Source organism: Magnolia sinica, chromosome 5 (assembly GCF_029962835.1).
Source record: "Magnolia sinica isolate HGM2019 chromosome 5, MsV1, whole genome shotgun sequence".
Lineage (NCBI taxonomy): Eukaryota > Viridiplantae > Streptophyta > Magnoliopsida > Magnoliales > Magnoliaceae > Magnolia > Magnolia sinica.
In genome coordinates this window covers 90,256,542-90,275,811 of record NC_080577.1, presented here as the reverse complement: position 1 = coordinate 90,275,811, position 19,270 = coordinate 90,256,542, and the positions used below count along the sequence as shown (strand labels likewise).

General features: G+C 42.6%; 1 protein-coding gene across 1 annotated transcript; it reads left to right on the top strand.

The window, feature by feature from the left end:
• The first annotated feature begins 14,434 nt into the window (after window positions 1-14,434).
• LOC131247102 (pentatricopeptide repeat-containing protein At4g21065-like) lies at window positions 14,435-15,619 on the top strand. The gene has a single exon (XM_058247542.1). It carries the CDS (start codon window positions 14,435-14,437, stop codon window positions 15,617-15,619), a length of 1,185 nt encoding a protein of 394 aa, XP_058103525.1.
• The last annotated feature ends 3,651 nt before the right edge of the window (window positions 15,620-19,270 follow it).

The following is a 19,270-nucleotide window of genomic DNA, read 5'->3' as shown; positions in this document are numbered from 1 at the left end:
TTTTTAACATGTCATTTGACTATCAATTATGTTGGTTGATATATGTATATTTTCTTAATTAATTTGGTGAATAATTCTTTATTCATAATGATTTAGATATAAGTTATTTTATAAGAATTACTTAGAAACGTGCCTATAAACATGTGGAACCATTAGATTTCCCAAAACTCTCATATAAGCAATAATTATAAAAATGCTATTAACCTAGACTCTTGAATTCTAGATCACGTGGTTCTCACAATTCGTTTGATGTGAAATTTTATACCATGCTTACGTATCATAAATTAATTGTATATATCAAATTTCAGCCATTAGATCATTGTAAAATGACCCAATTGACAAACCATCCCCTTAACCGTTGATTTTGGTGTCCATCGAGTGAAGAAACCTCGTGGGTAGTCGTAGTATGATATTTTCCTTTATATGAATGACTTGGATTGCTTATAATATAGATCAAGTGTGAAATATGAATATCCCACTTTGGTAGGCTTTCCCTTAGGCACAAAGTTATCTTTTTGAGGCTTATCAAATCCTTATAAATATGGATATTCTTATTTAACCACTTCTTGTCGTCCATCGCAGCTCAAATTTGGACCACACTTTGGTCTCATATGACTATGAGGTCATATAAAATTTAAACATTGATTTATGATCCTACACCGTTGAATGTTGCAGCCAATTCCTTCCTTTTGGTACAAAATGTGAAAATTTAGATTTAGGCTTTTCCACCATCGTTCAACTACCAAAATTTATCCAACTGTTTACTCATCCTGACTACACATTTCTCCCAAAATTGGGCCTTGATCATCAAATGTGGACTATTAATTGAGATCAAGTTTGTTTTGAAACTCGTTAGGAGAATTTTTAAGATAGGCCAATCTAAATTTCAAATTACCAAGAAAATTATATACCTCAGCCATATTCGACGACCCTGACACACTGGATAAATTAGATTTAAAGAAAGATTGCTAGAAAAAGTTACATTGGAGAAACTCAATCTAGGTGGAATGTGAAACACACCTATTCTCACACGCCCACTCCTTTATAAAAGGAGGAGTGCGTCCCCTTCTCCTCTCACATGCCCATGATCTCACGTCCAAGAAAGAGAAAGAGAAAGGAGAAGGAAAGAGAAAGAGAAAGAGAAAAGAAAAGGGAAAGGGAAAGAGAGACAGAGAGAGAAAGAGAAAGAGAAAGAGAAAGGGAAATGGGGAGAGAGAGAGAGAGAGAGAGAGCCTAGTCGCCCATCCTCCTCCTCCTCCACACGTGTGGTGTCTAAGGCTCTCTCCCCTATATCGAGATGTATCTAGGGTTTAGATCTAAGGCTGAGGTGAGGGATTCTTTTAAAGCTTACACTAATTTTAGTTGATATGATTTATCTTATTTTTGCCTACTTTCATATTATTATATTTTTTCATGCAATTTTATCAATTATTTATCCTTTTGGAAATTATGGTTAAGGTATGATTTTATTTATACGTAATTTTTATAAATTTATGTGGGGTGATGGATACAAGCCTTGTCCTTTGCTAATTTTGAGAGCGATGCGTGCTTCCACTTTATATTGAGTTGGCCTTTTGCTCATCTCTCTTTATTTTTATTAAGTTAGTTATTTGCTACTCTTCTCTTTTATTAAGTTAGCTTATTGCTACTCTTTTCCTTTATTAGGTCAGCCTTGTGCTACCTTCCTTTATGGCTTGGGCATGTGTCTTGAAATTTTAAAATACTCATGGTTCGACTTAATTCTTTATTGATGCAAGTGATGTATTATAGGCCTCATATATAGTGGTTCATATATATTATCATGAACGTAATGTGTTTCGTGTAGCGGCCCTCTTAGTCGGCATGTAATCCCATGGGTTGGTGAGTGATGCATAATCAATGTAAGTAAATTATTATGCGTGTTACATCACTTTTTGGGATTGGATGTCGCAAATAGTCGCTCCATGAACACATCGTGTCATATAAATCTCCAATCGCGTTGTTGTGTCGCCTTGAGATATTCGTATAAATCCATGTTAACGTCGGACACGCCAGCGAATCTCTGTAGTGTGAGAATGTGGGGCAAGCCGAATTTTCTATGAATTATATTTCACATTTTGATGATCACTACGTATAATGAACTGCACGCACTTTGCTAGGCATGCGCATACTGAAGCCACTCGTAGTGGTGGAGTACAAGACGTATTAGAACCCTCACATTATTCCTAAGAATTTCTTTAATTATTGTTAATCTTAAAGGATAACCATCATTATGAGTAGGGCATTAACCCTTTCTAACCATATAGATATTGGAGGTGAATTACAGGTTGATGATACGGCCGAAAATCATTCTATGGAAGATTCTTTCGAAAAGAAAAGAAGAATGATAACACCACGAATTGTTTTATTTATTTTCCGCTGCAAACTTTGATAATGTAATAAGCTCTCATTGAGAGGGTATTAAAGAATTATTGCACGCTTTTTATTCTAATAGAATAATAAATATAGTCGATTTTATTCTCGTGAATGGTTACCTTTATGAATATAATTGGATGTGATTTATCTAAAAAAAAAAGAAAAAAACAAAGTGCGATTTTGAAGCATTCAATTTTTACATTATTTACACCTGAAATTCTCGGGAACGAGTATGTACTCGGGCTGTTAAAATTCGGGATGTTACAGCCTAGGGCTCCTTGGCGGGGAGAGCCTCCTGGGCCGAGGCAGTTTCCTCCAAATTTACCACCTCCATAGCCGCCAGCTGGGGAGGAATTGTCGAAGTTGGAGCGCTAAGAGCTCCTTCACCCGTAATGCCCGGGGCCATTGGCTTCGCCATAAGCCCTTCAGCGATGGGCTCCAACCTCGTCTCTAGAGTTGTGGAGGACCCCGCTCGCTTCGCTGGAGGTATGACGACCCTCCTCTTCTTTAATGACTTCCGAACCATCTTAGCCTCAAAAGGGGGTCGAGTTCTTTTCGCAGGGCATTGGAGGTCAGTCATTTTTGCATGGCAAGGCACTCCTAGTTTTTTTAAAAATAAAATCAGTCTGATAACCTTCAAGGCGATTCTACGACCTATTATCTACCTGATGGGGCGAGTTGGGAGAGTCCGAATTGGTGTAGGAGGTGGGACGTGATCAGCACATTCCAAGTCTTGTGAGCAGCACTCGTCACCTTTGCTCGGTTCACCTAACGGAGCTGAAGGTCGGAGAGCTGGAGCTGAGTCCGAGAAAAACGTATAAAAATGATCAGTGGTGAGTAAACAGAGTTACAAAAGCCAAAGAAATTTATAAGTCCGTTGCTTAGCAATGTCCAACTTGGAATGGCGAATTTGGTGGGAACCCAAGATCGCAGCCCGACTAAGTCAGCAACTGGAGCCTCCCACTCTTCGGAGGCCCAGAACCATTTGTCCTTCTAATTTTTGTTGGAGGTCGGATTACCGGTGATAAGGGTCTAACCCTTATTCGGCCATGTCGAGAAATGGTACCAACTTAGATGCTTTGGGTTGACCTTCGGTTGGTATAAGTACATGAATTCCTTAGCCATCAACTCGGCATTTACAAGTTGGAACCAGAGAATGTAGGTCCTCAGCAGAGCTCTCCAGGCATTTGGAATGATTTGGCCTGGAACCAGCCTCAAGTGAGAAGTGACCTCTCGCACGATCAGATGGATGAGGAGGTGGATGCCACATTGCAAGGTGACCAAGAAGATGGCCACCTCGCCCTCGAGAGGATCGCTAAGGACTTCACCGGGCTTGGGGGCTCGGATTACCACGGTGTTGGGTATTTGGTATTCTGACCTAATCTGAAATAGGTCAACCCATCTCAACCTTGACCCAGAGGGGCCAACATCTACTAGCTGCTTAATGGAGGATTGAGTTGTCGCCCTCTCCGCAGGAGCAGGCTCCGTCGCCCGGCAATGACCCAAGGGTATCAGAGATGGCAGATTGCAGGGAACTCCCAAATTAGAATCTTCACTCTCCAGTCTCAGAGTCACCCTGGAAGGCTCTGGGCTCAGGCTGTTTGTTCAATATGTCGGACATGTCCGATAGGGGTGCACATCGAACCGTCGGAACTGTGTTACCGTATTGGAACCATTGGATCGGTCCGGTTTGGTCCGGTTCTAGACACCACCGGTTCCTGTTCCGGTTCCAAAAATTTGAGAACCGTTAGATACGGATTGGTTTCGGTTAAGGCCCTGTAGAACTGAACTGAACCATGAACCGAACCGTTGATTTGAACCGTAAATCCGAACCGTGACCCGAACCGTAGATCCGAACTGTCGATCCGAACATTTTCTTTAAAACAAAAAAAACCCTAAATATCTAATCTCTTTACTCTCTAGCTTGACTGCTGCCGCCCCTGCCTGCCTTCTCTCTCGCCGACTGCGCCCCTGCCCTTGCCCTCTCTCTCGCCCTCTACGCCCCTGTCCCTTTTACATAGTGCCACTGACATGAAGCAATGTTTGGACAAGAAAAGATGGAGTAGCAGGGGGGTTGCTCATCTTCTGTTGTTGTACTTTATCTTAGGGCTGTTGTATTCTTTTTCTAGGTTTTTTTTTTCTGTTTTCTATTTTGTTCTTCATGTTTTTTGCTTTTTTTCCCCCCTTTTTTGTTCCTCTTTTGTTTCTGTTTTCCCTTTTAATAAAACATCATCTTTAAAAAAAATAAAAAATTTACAATTACATGAAGGATTTCAACAACTTCTTTCAACACCTAAGAAGCAATATCTAGATTGCCGACTCCTAATTCATCTGGTGTTCAAACCATGACTTCATCCAGTCAAGGGATTGAGTTCAAGAAAATATATACAAAGCTATATCCTTTTTTTTTTCCTTGTAGTTGAACTAAAATTTTTCCACAACAATACTTTTATCAGTGGTCAACCATGGATTTTTTTTTTCATTGCTGATTTTGGTTTTTGTTGCTGATTTTGAGGAAGGAAGGCACATTTACTCCAGTATTTTAGATTTCAAGCCTCATAACTAATCCAGAACCATGGAACCGATCTGGAATTGAACCGTTTTTCACGGTCCGGTTCCGGTTCGGTTCTATGGAGCTAATGGTCTGGTTCTGGTTTCATAATTTGTAGAACCGTTAGGAACGGTTCGGTTCCGGTTTCACCCCAGAATCGGACCGAACCGACCCGTGTGCTCCCCTAGATTGGTGAATGCAGGAAAAAGAAGAAAGTAGGGGAGGAAGAAGGAGAGGAGCTCGCCAGAGTGGGATTTCCGACTTATCGAAAATCGCCTCGTCCAGGAAGTCTAAAGGAGTAGCAACGAAAATGGGAGTAAATGGTCAGGATACTAGGGTTTTTTCCCCTTTAATAAAGATCCTCGAATTGTAATGCCCTGAAAATCGGGGGTCGAGCACAAACTCGACTCTCGAGTTCCAACGTATCACTTATGCAACATAGATAATGATGATTAAATGTTGTCCATATAAAGTTACCACTAGCCAAAATAAGCTTTCATACCTACTGCTGGTTACACGCCGTGTGGTAGTTTCAAATTTGGAAGATCCTAAGATCTCTGATTTTGAATGACTTCTACGATTTGATACGTGGCTTTAGAGTACATGTATACTCCTAAAATGTACAAAATAAATATACATGTGTGTTCCACTATACAATCATAACGAGTGTAATGATATCTAGTCGGCATCCATGTAAGCTCTGGGTATCGAACCAACCCTACTTTTAGCTTACGCAAGAGCTATAGTTGTTAGTAGACCCTCCTCATCATCCTCTTGCCTTAGGTTATCGTCGCAGTACGCCATCATCTCGAATACTACATCGGTTCTATGTTTGGTGTGTAAGGCACTTTCATTCGTACGTGGTAGTGTTTTCAAGATTAACTCGGTGGAACAATAAAAACATAGGTTAACATGTTAATTCAGTCAAGTAGTAATGCTAAAGCAATACAATCGAACATCCCTGAGTACTCTTAATGCAGTAATGGTATGTATAAATGATGCATGCTCTCTTCCCTCAGTGATCATTATCTAACGGTAGTGCATATCAGTCACGTACTCTCTACACGTCGTCAAACGGCACATGCAATGCGTGCATGAGTATGATTAACCAAGTTCATGTTAGTCCTTTTCATACGTATTCTATGGTATGCTAAGGTACCTCCCTTATATCAATTCCCAACTGATGATCCATTCTAGGGTCGTTAGTCATAGACAATCTCATTCCTATTGGTTGTATGATTTCCTACATGCAAGTCATATTCCTTGTTGTTTAACTTCCAGTATTACTTGTGTGTAAATCCATGTTAAGTTGATATTCTTCAAATGCTCATATGCTACATGGTTGAAATTGTTGTTTCATTACTATTCTAAATTGCTGATATCAATATCTGTTGTAGTGGAATGTGTTTGGGACTATGAATAGTCCAGGAAATCGGTAATCGACCTTGAGATTGTGGCTGAGGCTGCTTTCACCACAAAGGACGTGTTTTGATGAACCCCAGTCGTATTAGAGTTGTCGGCAGTGGTTTGGCCACACGGAGTGTTTGCGCACTCTATGTCGTTCAACCCAACATGCGCTCGTGCTAGTCGAGCTCGTCAAGTAACCCGATAGTCCGATGTATGTTCACCATGTATGAACGCTATTGTTTGAATCTAGGGTACCAAATTTACCGATGAAATCCTGTTAACCGTTGTACCTTGATCCACTAAGACTCATGAGCCGGACATGGTGGTATGGGACACCGTGGTCGAGCTGTCGGCTTACGCTGGGGTGATGAGCCTCCCCGTAGTGACCAGTGAGCAACCAAACTCGTGAGCCGATTATGGTGGTATGGGACACTATATTCGTGCTGTCGGCCTACATTAATTGGTGATGAGCCTTCTGTAGTGACCTCGAGCATACCTGGATACCGCATTAAGGTGACGAGCCTTATTGTAGTAATGAAGGTATGATAGGCGTGCATTGATTGGTGATGAGCCCTTTGCAGCGACCTAAAACCATATGATCGTCTGAGATGTCTAGGACTGACGACCCTAGAATGGATCTCTGTTTGGATGGTGATATGAGGAATGTACCTTAGCTTCCCAATCCTGCCATATGAAAAGGACTAATAACAACTTGATAATCATGTTCATGCACCGCATTTGCATGTGCCTGGAAAAGGTGGCGCACTTTGAGGCGATGTCATGCGTAACGTAAGATGAAGATGCTGAGGGTGTACGCGCGAGGGCACGCATCATTCTTCATACATCCTTACATTAACAAGAGTACTTAGGACATGTTTGATTATTCTGCTTTATCATTACTGCTTGATTGAATTGATAACATGTTAATCTTTGCTTTATTGTTCCACTGAGTTGATCACTCACTCCCACGTTCTGGGGCGGTGTTAAACACCCACCAGACTTTGTCTTAGTTGCAGATGTTGATAAGACCTCTGAGGCAGAGCAGGAGATCGAGGATGATGAGGCTGCATTTTCTTTCATGCGGTTTTTAGGCGGGTTCTAGTGAGCCTTGTTCTGATGCGGGGAATTCTGGGATTTCTTTTTGGGAATAGATGATGTAATTTGATACTTGTAATTTTGATAGTAACACTTGTAAGTATGACCTGGTATGTATATGTATTTCAGGGATTTGCATATGTACACATATATTTCTTTAAGTCTTCCGCTTGCGTTCTTCACTTATCCCTGAATTATATTTGCAATTTGGCTTAATCTATTCCATGTTTTATGTACTCATGCAGATAACATACATCCATCATTCAATATGTTGCATAAGTGATGTTTTGAAATTCGGGAGCTGAGTTATGCTTGACCCCCGAATTTCAGGGCGTTAACTGACCTAATCTGAACTAGGTCAACCCATCTCAACCTTGACCCAGAGGAGCCAACATCTACTAGCTGCTTAATGGAGGATTGAGTTGTCGCCCTCTCCGCAGGAGCAGGCTCCGTCGCCCGGCAATGACCCAAGGGTATCAGAGATGGCGGATTGCAGGGAACTCCTAAATTAGAATCTTCACTCTCTAGCTCAGAGTCACCTTGGAAGGCTCTGGGCTCAGGCTGTTTGTTTAATATGTCGGATATGTCAGATAGGGGTGCACATCGAACCGTCGGAACTGTGGTACCGGACTAGAACCATTGGATCGGTCCGGTTTGGTCCGGTTCTAGACACCACTGGTTCTTGTTCCGGTTCCAAAAATTCGAGAATCGTTAGATACGGATTGGTTTCGATTAAGGCCCTATAGAACTGAACTGAATTGTGAACCGAACTGTTGATCTGAATCGTAAATCCGAACCGTGACCCGAATCATAGATCCGAATTGTCGATCCGAACCTTTTCTTTAAAACAAAAAAAAAACCCTAAATATCTAATCTCTTTACTCTCTAGCCCAACTGCTGCCGCCCCTGCCTGCCCTCTCTCTCGTCGACTGCGCCCCTGCCCTTGCCCTCTCTCTTGCCCTCTGCGCCCCTGCCCCTTTTACATAGTACCACTGACATGAAGCAATGTCTGGGCAAGAAAAGATGGAGCAGCAGGGGGTTGCTCATCTTCTGTTGTTGTACTTTATCTTAGGGCTGTTGCAGTCTTTTTCTAGGTTTTTTTTTTCTGTTTTCTGTTTTGTTCTTCATGTTTTTTGCTCTTTTTCCCCCCTTTTTTTGTTCCTCTTTTGTTTCTGTTTTCTCTTTTAATAAAACATCATCTTTAAAAATAATAAAAAAAAATTTTACAATTACATGAAGGATTTCAACAACTTCTTTCAACACCTAAGAAGCATTATCTAGATTGCTGGCTCCTAATTCATCTGGTGTTCAAAACATGACTTCATCCAGTCAAGGGATTGAGTCCAAGAAAATATATACAAAGCTATATCCTTTTTTTCCCTTGTGGCTGAACTAAAATTTTTCCACAACAATACTTTTATCAGTGGTCGACCATGGATTTTTTTTTTCATTGCTGATTTTGGTTTTTGTTGCTGATTTTGAGGAAGGAAGGCACATTTACTCTAGTATTTTAGATTTCATGCCTCACAACTGATCCAGAACCGTGGAACCGATCCGGAATCGAACCGTTTTTCACGGTCCGGTTTCGGTTCGGTTCTATGGAGCTAATGGTCTAGTTCTGGTTTCATAATTTGTAGAACCGTTAGGAACGGTTCGGTTCCGGTTTCACCCCAGAATCGGACCGAACCGACCCGTGTGCACCCCTAGATTGGTGAATGCAGGAAAAAGAAGAAAGTAGGGGAGGAAGAAGGAGAGGAGCTCGCCAGAGTGGGATTTCTAACTTATCGGAAATCGCCTCGTCCAGGAGGTCTAAAGGAGTAGCAACGAAAATGGGAGTAAATGGTCAGGATACTAGGGTTTTTTCCCCTTTGATAGAGATTCTCGACTTGTAACTCCCTGAAAATCGGGGGTCGAGCACAAACTCGATTCCTGAGTTCCAACGCATCACTTATGTAACATAGATAATGATGATTAAATGTTGTCCATATTAGTGCATTAAACATGAATGAGATTATACCAAAACAGCATATCATACTTCAGAGACAAGTGAATTTTACAAGCGGAAGACTGTATTAGATGTATAAGATATATGAACTGTAGTAGGTCTCCGAAGTATGATAAGGTTATTAGGTTAAACATGTACATGTATACTCCCAAAATGTACAAAATGATACATGTGTGCTCCAAAATACAATCATAACGAGTATAATGATATCTAGTCAGCATCCCTGTAAGCTCCGTCGATCAGAACACGGTCTATATAGACACGCCTGATAGCTGCATATAGGAGAAACCCTCCTCATCATCCTCAAAGTTCGGCTTCGCCTCGCAGGCTACGCCATCATCTGAACCTACAACAGGGTCTGGTTGGTATGTACAACACTGTCCAGTAACGTGGGAGTGAGTGATTAACTCAGTGGAACAATAAAGCAAAGGTTAACATGTTATCAATTCAGTCAAGCAGTAATGATAAAATAATACAATCGAACATCCCTAAGTAATGTCAGTCACTTCCTCGTGCTCTCTATACATCGCCAAACAGCACATGCAATTCGGTGCATGAGTATGATTACCAAGTTCTTATTAGTCCTTTTCATACAGCAGGATTGAAAAGCTAAGGTACCTCCCTTATATCAATTCCCAAACGATGATCCATTCTAGGGTCATTAGTCCTAGTAAATCTCATACGATGTTACGGTTCTAGGTCGCTACAAAGGGCTCGTTATCTTATCAGTGTAGGCCTAGTTTATACTCTGGTTGCTACGGAAAGATTCATCGCCTCAACGCAGTCTAAGAGTACACTCGAGGTCACTACTACCCACACCCTACCAACTGACAGTCTATTTTTGAATGCTCATCACCAACCCGACTGGGGACCACAGCTAAGCTGCGCAAGGGTAGGGCGACAGCTCGAATACAGTGTCCCATACCACCGTATTCGGCTCACGAGTTTGGGTTGCTTACTGGTCACTACAGGGAGGCTCGTCACCCCAGCGTAGGCCGACAACTCGACCACGATGTCCCATACCACCATGCCCAGCTCATGAGTCTTAGCAGATTGAGGTACTAAGGTTAAAGGGGCATTTTATGGTGAGTTTGGTACCTTAGGTTCAAGTAGTAACGTCCATACATGGTGAACATACATCGGGTCAATCGGGTTACTTGACGAGCTCGACTAGCATGAGCGTACATCTAATTAATCGACATGAAGTGCACGAGCACTCCGTGTGGCCTAACCACTTCGACAACCGAAGTACGGCTGGGGCTCATCGAACACGTCCTGTGGGCGAAAACAACCTCAGCCACCAAATCAGAACCTGTTACCGATTGCCTGGACTATTTCATAGTCCCAACCACACTCAGTACTAACAAGAGTTCATGTGAGATAATCAAGCAGTAAGTAATTCAAATCCTACAACCATTTAAGCATTTTATGAAATACAATATAAACATGAATTCACACATATGTATTTCATAAGTAATCAGACAATATAACATAAGGTACATAGAGAGATTTATACACATAATTAAGGTAGTTGAGAACCTTATTTCAACGCTCATATACAATACAATTCACCAATTACTTACTCATATAGACAATTTATCAAACACTTATACTACACCTATCGACATATATGACATATGTTGATTTTTAACATATACTTGGACAAATCCTTCCGACAAGGAGTTGTCACATACACCATCATCATGCACTTACATCCCATAGCCACGGTAAGCACAAATCATTCATATTCATTCAGTCATTTCGACAAACACTTAAACTACACCCTTCAATATACATGACGTACATCGGTCATAACATGTATTTAGGCGGATCTTTTCACCAAGGAATTGTTACAAATGCAACTATCCCCTATCCATGACAGATAATTATGGCAAACACGAATTCCAATTCTACACGTATTCAATCATTTCCACAAATACCTAGAATACACTATAGTCAATATAGTTCATATATATCTGAAGCGCGAAACAAACGACGCATTTGACATGTGAAATAGCACACACGTCAGTAATAAATCATTAACCGATATTGAAAGGCTTGAAAACCATAACCTATACGTTTATAGTCCGCACCTTTCGCCGGTAGACCCGTACCGAGCTCAGTTTGAACACTACGTCTTTGTCTACGGCACAACGGCTACCTGAATCACGAAATAGATTAGCTATTTCGTCGATATCTCTATTTAGATTTCTAAAATGAGATTAGGGTTAGGATTTCTTACCCAAATCGAAACCGAAACAAGTTGAGTAGCGTAGTAGAGAAGCGAAACGGCGTGTGGAGTTGTGGGAAAAGATCCCAACAACAATCCCCAAGAATCTCTCCTCCTTCCTTCCTCTTTTCTCTCCTTTTCTTTCTCTCTCACCTAGGGTTTCTAAGAAATTCGTATGGATTGGGAGTGAGGGGGTTTAAGGGCTATTTATAAGCTCAGAATCGATGTCAATGGCCCCAGGGCCAAGGTATACTTAGGTTATATCCAAAGGGCGTCTGTTTCAGCCTAACAGAGCACTTCTGGTGGCCCCTCTTCTGCGTGTGGTCGGAGTTAAGCTCTCTGACATTGGATCTAGGTTAGGTTGAGTTTTCGTTACGATCGGGTTTGCAGATCGACCGTGGCAGATTAGTTTTAGTTTAACGGTCACGGTCACTCGATCAGGGTCACAAGTACACCGACATGTGTGGGACATTTCTCCTGATCCGAGGGTGTATTTGGGTCAGATTCTGACGGTCTGAATTCTTATATTTGGCGTGCAAACGACACGACTCAGATGACTTAAACTCGGATTTTATTTCTAAATATTTTCACGTTTCTCATACACTTCGCTCCAGGCTCAAGTTGTGCATTTATAGACACAATTAAGACTTGATTTTCGAGGGGGTTGTCAAGTCCAGTAATGCGGTCATAAATGTATAGTTTCACGGTCATCGGACACTCGACATGCGGTCTAGGTCCGATACGAAGTTTCAAGGTGCTTCCGGAGCAACTGGGTTTAGAGATTTATCCTAAGTTTTAGGGTATTATAGCGGTATCGATTCTACTCGTTTTGGGTTTTGCAGTTTGTATTTAAAGTGATTAGGGCCCATTGCATAGAGAATCTAGTTTCTAAAGGATTTGGTCCTATTTGATTTCTGCCTGAGGTGGTACTTGGGCCTTTGTAGTTTGTATAGAGAGTGATCCAAGCTATTAATACTTAACTAAATTACGCCCTAATTACAACAGAATAAGGTCCTAGGGCAGTTCTATGTCCAAGGACGTCCATTGCCAAGTTGGGAAAAATTCGGGATGTTACACGACTGCAGCAGTAAATGCCCGCATTTAATGCCGTAGTCGAGGAGGCACTACAACTTACGTTACTCTCCACGTGGCGTCGGCCCATTCGCGATTTCGGTTCGATTCCCAAGACTGGGCCATGTGCCTGCGCACCACTGGTCGAAAATCGAAAGGGCATCGTACCAGCGTACAAGCCCTTCCACATGGTGGCTTGCCATTTGAAGGATGACTCGACTTCCAAGGCAACGCCACGTGTCCACACGCTACGGGTAGTAAGCCGAAGAAACATCATGCAAGCCCACACCTCCTCGAGCGCACCGTCACTATCATTAGGGATCCTCCTCGATTTCCACACATGCTGCCCTTTTCTCTCCTACAATGATGACGAGTTGATCCGACCTCCCAGACGATTCTGCATGAGTGTCAATCCCTACCAACTTACTTCCCGAGCTTGTGGAACAAGCTCGGAAGTAGGGGGGCTACTGTTTTGGGTAAAAATTGGATTGACTTAAGGCGACCAGTGTAGGAGAATAGTAACCACAGAAGGTAACCCGGGTTGCACGACCAAGCATGATCTCCATGAATGGCTTGACGGCCCGACCACAAGCAAGGAATCCCATACCCACCAAGCTCTCTTTGCTACAACCAACGAGTTTCCACCAAGTTACTGTACAGGTCAATTTGATCCCAGCCAAACACTTAACTCTGAAAAAATCAATGTTGGGACGACATCGAACCTTAGACCTGGAGCTCGGCCTCAGCTGGTCGAGCTTGGCTATCTACTACAGCCTTCCCAGGTTCCGACCACTTAACTTTATCACTGAAGCCGTTCCGAGAACTGCGTGACGAGGATATCATCAAACAGCTACACTAACATTTTTTAAGTAGGGAAATTTTCCATCCAAGAAGTTCATCCCAAGGCTATAAATCGGGTCCGGATTTAGATAGAAAGGTATGCATTAAAACCCTGACACAAGTATAACTGGATTCTCTGTCTAGCTTTGGCATTGGAGGGTACCCTAACTTAGTCGCAAATATAACTAGATTCTCTGATGATAAAAATAAAACTGCATCGACAATGTTTATATGCCATCCAAACCATTCACGAGGTTATAACAACTCTGAAAAACCACGGGCACAAATGTTATCCCGATCCTCTGTGGCCCCAAGAAGATTCCAACGGTGGGCGTTCAATCTCGGTTGTTTCATGTGGCGTGGCCCACCTGAGTTTTGGATCTGCCCGATTTTTGGATTCTTCTCCTTTTGTGCGCTTTAGAAACGGATGGACGGAGTGGATTTGTCACAGCCATCTCTATGGTCCCCACGTAGCTTCCGACCCAGGATCTTCCTGGTGACACAGGCATTTCACGTTTCCATGATATGGAGGAGTTCCCACCTCCCCAACACCATTGCGTTGGATCTCATTTCTTCCCATGTATATAAGACGGCCTTCCCTTAGTTGGGCTCACTTACATCATCAACCCTGGCAACCGTTGATCTCCGCCCATCTCTCCCTTCTCCCCATCACCACCGTTGCCTTTCCTTAATAAAGCAATGCACGACCACCATCCACCTCCGCCAAATCCATGCTCATGCCCTCCGCCTCGGCCTTGATCAACCCCACCTCTGGAACACCTTGATTCGATCCTACACGTCCATTGGTGCGCCCCACCTTGCCCTTCTCGTCTACGGCCAGATGCCCTCTAAAGACAATTTCACCTTCCCCTTCACCTTCAAGGCCTGTTCCCTCCTCTCCGCCCTCCAAGCCGGCGCTTGCGTCCATGCCCACCTCCTCAAGCTTGGTTATGCTTCGGATATCTACTCCCTCAACACCCTCCTTCACATGTACTGTCAATGCGGCCGCCTCGACAACGCTCGTCAACTGTTTGACGAAATTCCCCAACGAAGTGTTGTGTCGTGGAGTGCTATGATCGCGGGATATGATCACAACGGGTATGCCCGTGAGGCCTTAGGAGTGTTTGTGGAAATGCTTGTGGACAATGTGCGGGCCGATGAGACCACGTTGGTGAGCGTGCTCTCAGCTTGTACCCGTTGCGGGTATTTGAATTTCGGGGAATCGGTCCACGCCCACGCAATCGTGAATGGGCTCCAGCTTGATCTCATCAGCTTGGCCACTGCACTTGTGGACATGTACACCAAGTGTGGCGCTATAAACTACTCTCTGAAGCTATTCGATAGAATGCCTGATAGGAATGTGCTATCTTGGAGTGCTATGATCGGTGGGCTCGCTATGCATGGGCTAGGAAAGGAGGGTCTCAGGCTATTCTCCCAAATGATAGATGCAGGAATTGAACCCACGCCGATCACATTCACACACATCTTGAGTGCATGTAGTCATAGCGGCATGGTTGAAAAGGCCCACAAATACTTTCAATGTATGAGGGATGTGTATGAGATTGAGCCGACGATTGAGCATTTTGGGTGCATGGTTGATCTCCTTGGACGTGCAGGCTTGTTGGACCAAGCTGTCGATTTCATCAGAACAATGCCCATGACGCCTACGGGTGCGCTCTGGAGGAGTCTTCTAGGCTCGGCTTGCACACACCGGAATCTCGATGTGGGTAAGTTGGCTATGGAGAATTTGATTGATTTGGATGATTGCATTCCTGGCGATTACGTCATGTTGGCCAACTTGTATGCACAAGTGGGCCAGTGGGAGGAGGTGGCCATGGTGAGGACCATGATGAACAATTTGGGAGTTAGGAAGGTGCCTGGTTATAGTATGATTGAAGTGAATGGTGTCATTCATAAGTTTGTGATGGGTGATAGATCACACCCTCATACAGAACTCATCTACCAAATGCTTGATGATGTTGTAGGGATTTCTACACATTGGATCTATGAGCATGAGAATGGATGATGATCCATCGGTATGGACGGCTGTGGATTTTTTTACACACCATCCAACAGTGGAAAAAAAAAAAAAACTAAAAAAAAACTGCTCTTTTAATCAAAATTTTCAGTAATCTACTTGCTACTAGGGTTGGCAATGCACTGGCTGCCCCCGCGAGGGCTTGGCCCCTAAACTTGGCTCGAGGGTGGGCTCAGGCTTAAATTCTAGGCCCAGAGTCCGGCAGAGATGGCCAATGATGAATGGCTGGGTTGAATTATCAGTGGATCAATAAAAGAACGAATGATTTGAAGATACTTGTGAGAGATCCCATTAAAATACCTGTATAATTTAAAAGCACTTTTGAATTTAGGGTCATGTTTATGTTATCAAAACCATTTATGTGATTTTATTTATTGCCATTACATTCGTACTAATTGAAATCATTGATTATGTCAAGCTAGCACATTCTTGGCCTTAAAATACTTTCAAATTTCAATATTTTTCTTGGAATATTATTGGAAAAATCTTGCCAAAAATTATTTACAAATAAAATTATATTTTATATATATATATATATGGCAAGATTTTTCCAATAATATCCCAACAAGTCATTCATTTAGATTTTCACACGTATCCTTGATAGCATAAACAAATGGGAGGAAACTATTTTCCCATAAAATAATGGGATTTTTATGAAAAAAAATTCAAAGTATTCAGATTTTACCAAATAATGCCTACAAGGACTGAAATTCGGGGATGATGGGTTTGGAGGGGTGAAATAAAGTACCAAACTAGCAAACAGGGCAAAGTAATTAAATGGTAAAGACTAAGCTAGGGAAATGGACGTACGGGAAAACACTTTTACGGTGTAAAGCGTATGCAGAGTTTTGCTTACATCTGGATCCTTACTCTTGCACCGGTGGTAGACCCTCAGGAGTTTCAACACCCGGTCAAGGGTTCGAGTATCCATAGGTGGTGAAATCCCACTATGGCGTGAGTGTGTGGGGGGGTGTGTGTGCGTGTGTATAAAAAAAAAGAAAAAAGAGAAAAAGAAAAAGAGTTTTGCTTACATCATGCACACCACACGTGCTAGTGCTAACATGGCACATAGGTGTGAGATCCAATCCATCCATCCAGTTGGGTCGACCTTCTACATGTTCTCCCAAAAATCAATCTGATCTACTCAGTATGGTGATCCAATATTGTAAGAAGGTGATCTCACATTTAAAAAAAGAAAAAAAAAGAAGAAAAAAGGTAAGGTGTGCTCGCTTAGCAAAGATCGGGGCTTGCAAGCCACAGCGCCCAACGCGATGTATCTGTTTTATATACAGGCTGTCCACTGTTTCCTATTGTGGGGTCCACTTGAGCTGGGGTGTGTGTGCGTGTGTATAAAAAAAAAGAAAAAAGAGAAAAAGAAAAAGAGTTTTGCTTACATCATGCACACCACACGTGCTAGTGCTAACATGGCACATAGGTGTGAGATCCAATCCATCCATCCAGTTGGGTCGACCTTCTACATGTTCTCCCAAAAATCAATCTGATCTACTCAGCATGGTGATCCAATATTGTAAGAAGGTGATCTCACATTTAAAAAAAGAAAAAAAAAGAAGAAAAAAGGTAAGGTGTGCTCGCTTAGCAAAGATCGGGGCTTGCAAGCCACAGCGCCCAACGCGATGTATCTGTTTTATATACAGGCTGTCCACTGTTTCCTATTGTGGGGTCCACTTGAGCTGCTGATCTACTTTAATTTTTGGTTTAATGCCCTAAAATGAGGGGACCTACTTTTTTATTTTTATTATTTTTTATTTTTAAAAACACACCCACAGACACCACATCGGCCTCTCTCACACATACGAATACACCACATGAGCACTATAAGCATGGTGCTCCTGCTTCATGGGGGACACTTGGACAGTTCAAACAACCAATTGAGACTGTATATTAGCGTCAACATACATTTCATGGCTTACAATGTGAAAATCACACTGATTGGATGGTCCGATCTATCTATAACTTGGCCCTTGTTTTTTTTTTTTTTTTTAGTCATTCATTTTTCTAGCCTTGGATGGCATGCTTAGGATTCTCTGATAAAAATGATTCTTTCGAATGATAAGAAAAGAAATCCATAGTGGCCCCAACCAAAAGATGACTCAAAATTTTCGGCAGGTGTATTTTTCCATAAATGATCGCGACCGTCCATTTTATAGGCTAGTGATGGGATGATTAGAATCGTTCTATCAGAGTGATTTTTACATGGTAAACAATGAAATTGTTATGGAACTATGGACAGCCCAGATCAGTTGTCCTCATCAAAGTGATTTTGGATCCTCTACCTTCATTCTTTACAAAGATGTAAAATCCAATCTAATTTATTAAACTCTAATTACAAGAAAGAGGTTTTCTACAATGTGCACCCACGAGCTTAGAGCTGAACATGAGTCGAGCTATATCGAGAAACTCACTCGAACCGACTTCGTTGAGCTCCATCTGAATCGACTCGCAATATGGTTCGGGTCAGGCCGAGCGCCAAAAACCATATCTTGAAAAAAATCGAGTCGAGTTCGAGCTTGGTCAAACTCGAATCGACTCGACTCAAACTCGACTTGCTCGAAATATCTATATATATATATATATATATATATATATATATATATATGTTAAAAAAATAAAAAGTAAAAACCCTAAACCCAACTGTACCCGGCTATCTCTTCACTTTCCCTCTTTTCTTTTTCGTTTTACCCTACTTGAGCGCGAGCGAGCAGTAGGACGACAGACCCCACCACCCGATGAGCCAAGTGGACTAACGAGAGCGACCCCACCTCTCTCTCTCTCACTTTACTCTCCTTCAATCCTTTAAGTCAGGTAACATTTTTGAATTTTTTCCTTGCATGATGCAATTGAGTTGGATCGGGGTTTGGATTGCGTCGACAGGTTGGGTCAGGGTTTGGGTTGGGTCAGAGTTGGGTTACGTCGGGTTGGGTTGGGTCAGCGTTTGGTTGCGTCGAGTTGGGTCAGTGTTGGGTTGGGTCAGGGTTGGGTTGGGTTGGGTTGGGTCAGGGTTGGGTTGCGTCAGGTTGGGTCAGCTTTGGGTTGGGCCAACGTTGGGTTGCGTCGGGTTGGGTGAGGGCTTTGGTTGGGTCAGAGTTGGATTCCGTCGGGTTGGGCCAAGGTTGGGTTACATAGGGTTTAGGGGTGCACACAGGTCAGTTTGGTCTAGTTTTGGGGTGAAACCGGAACCGAACCGTTCCTAACGGTTCTTCAAATATTGGAACTGGAACCGGACCGTTAGCACCCTAGAACCGAACTGAAACCGGACCGTTAGCACCTTAGAACCGAACTAGAACCGGATTGTGAAAAACGGTTCGGTTCCACGGTTCTGGGCTTTTAAAAATCCAGCCCAGTTAGATAATGTTCTGATTTTATTTTATTTTATTTTATTTTTCCTTGGGTTATCCGATCAGTTGGAGCTCTTGCCCTCATTTTCTTCACTGGGATGCGTTGAAAGCTGAATGAAAAACCTCCCAACCAATGTATAACAAGGATCAAGTATTAGAAAGACAATGAGAAAAGGGAGTGGGTCATTGCCAGTATAGTTGCTGCCAAACATGCAAGATCCTAGAGACTCAATATGCAAGCCCCACTTAGTGGCCACAGATGCACAGGTCATGCATTGTAAGC

Excerpts from the sequence above, each read along its gene's own strand:
- LOC131247102 (XM_058247542.1), top strand. The coding sequence starts at position 14,435 with ATGCCCTCTAAAGACAATTTCACCTTCCCCTTCACCTTCAAGGCCTGT.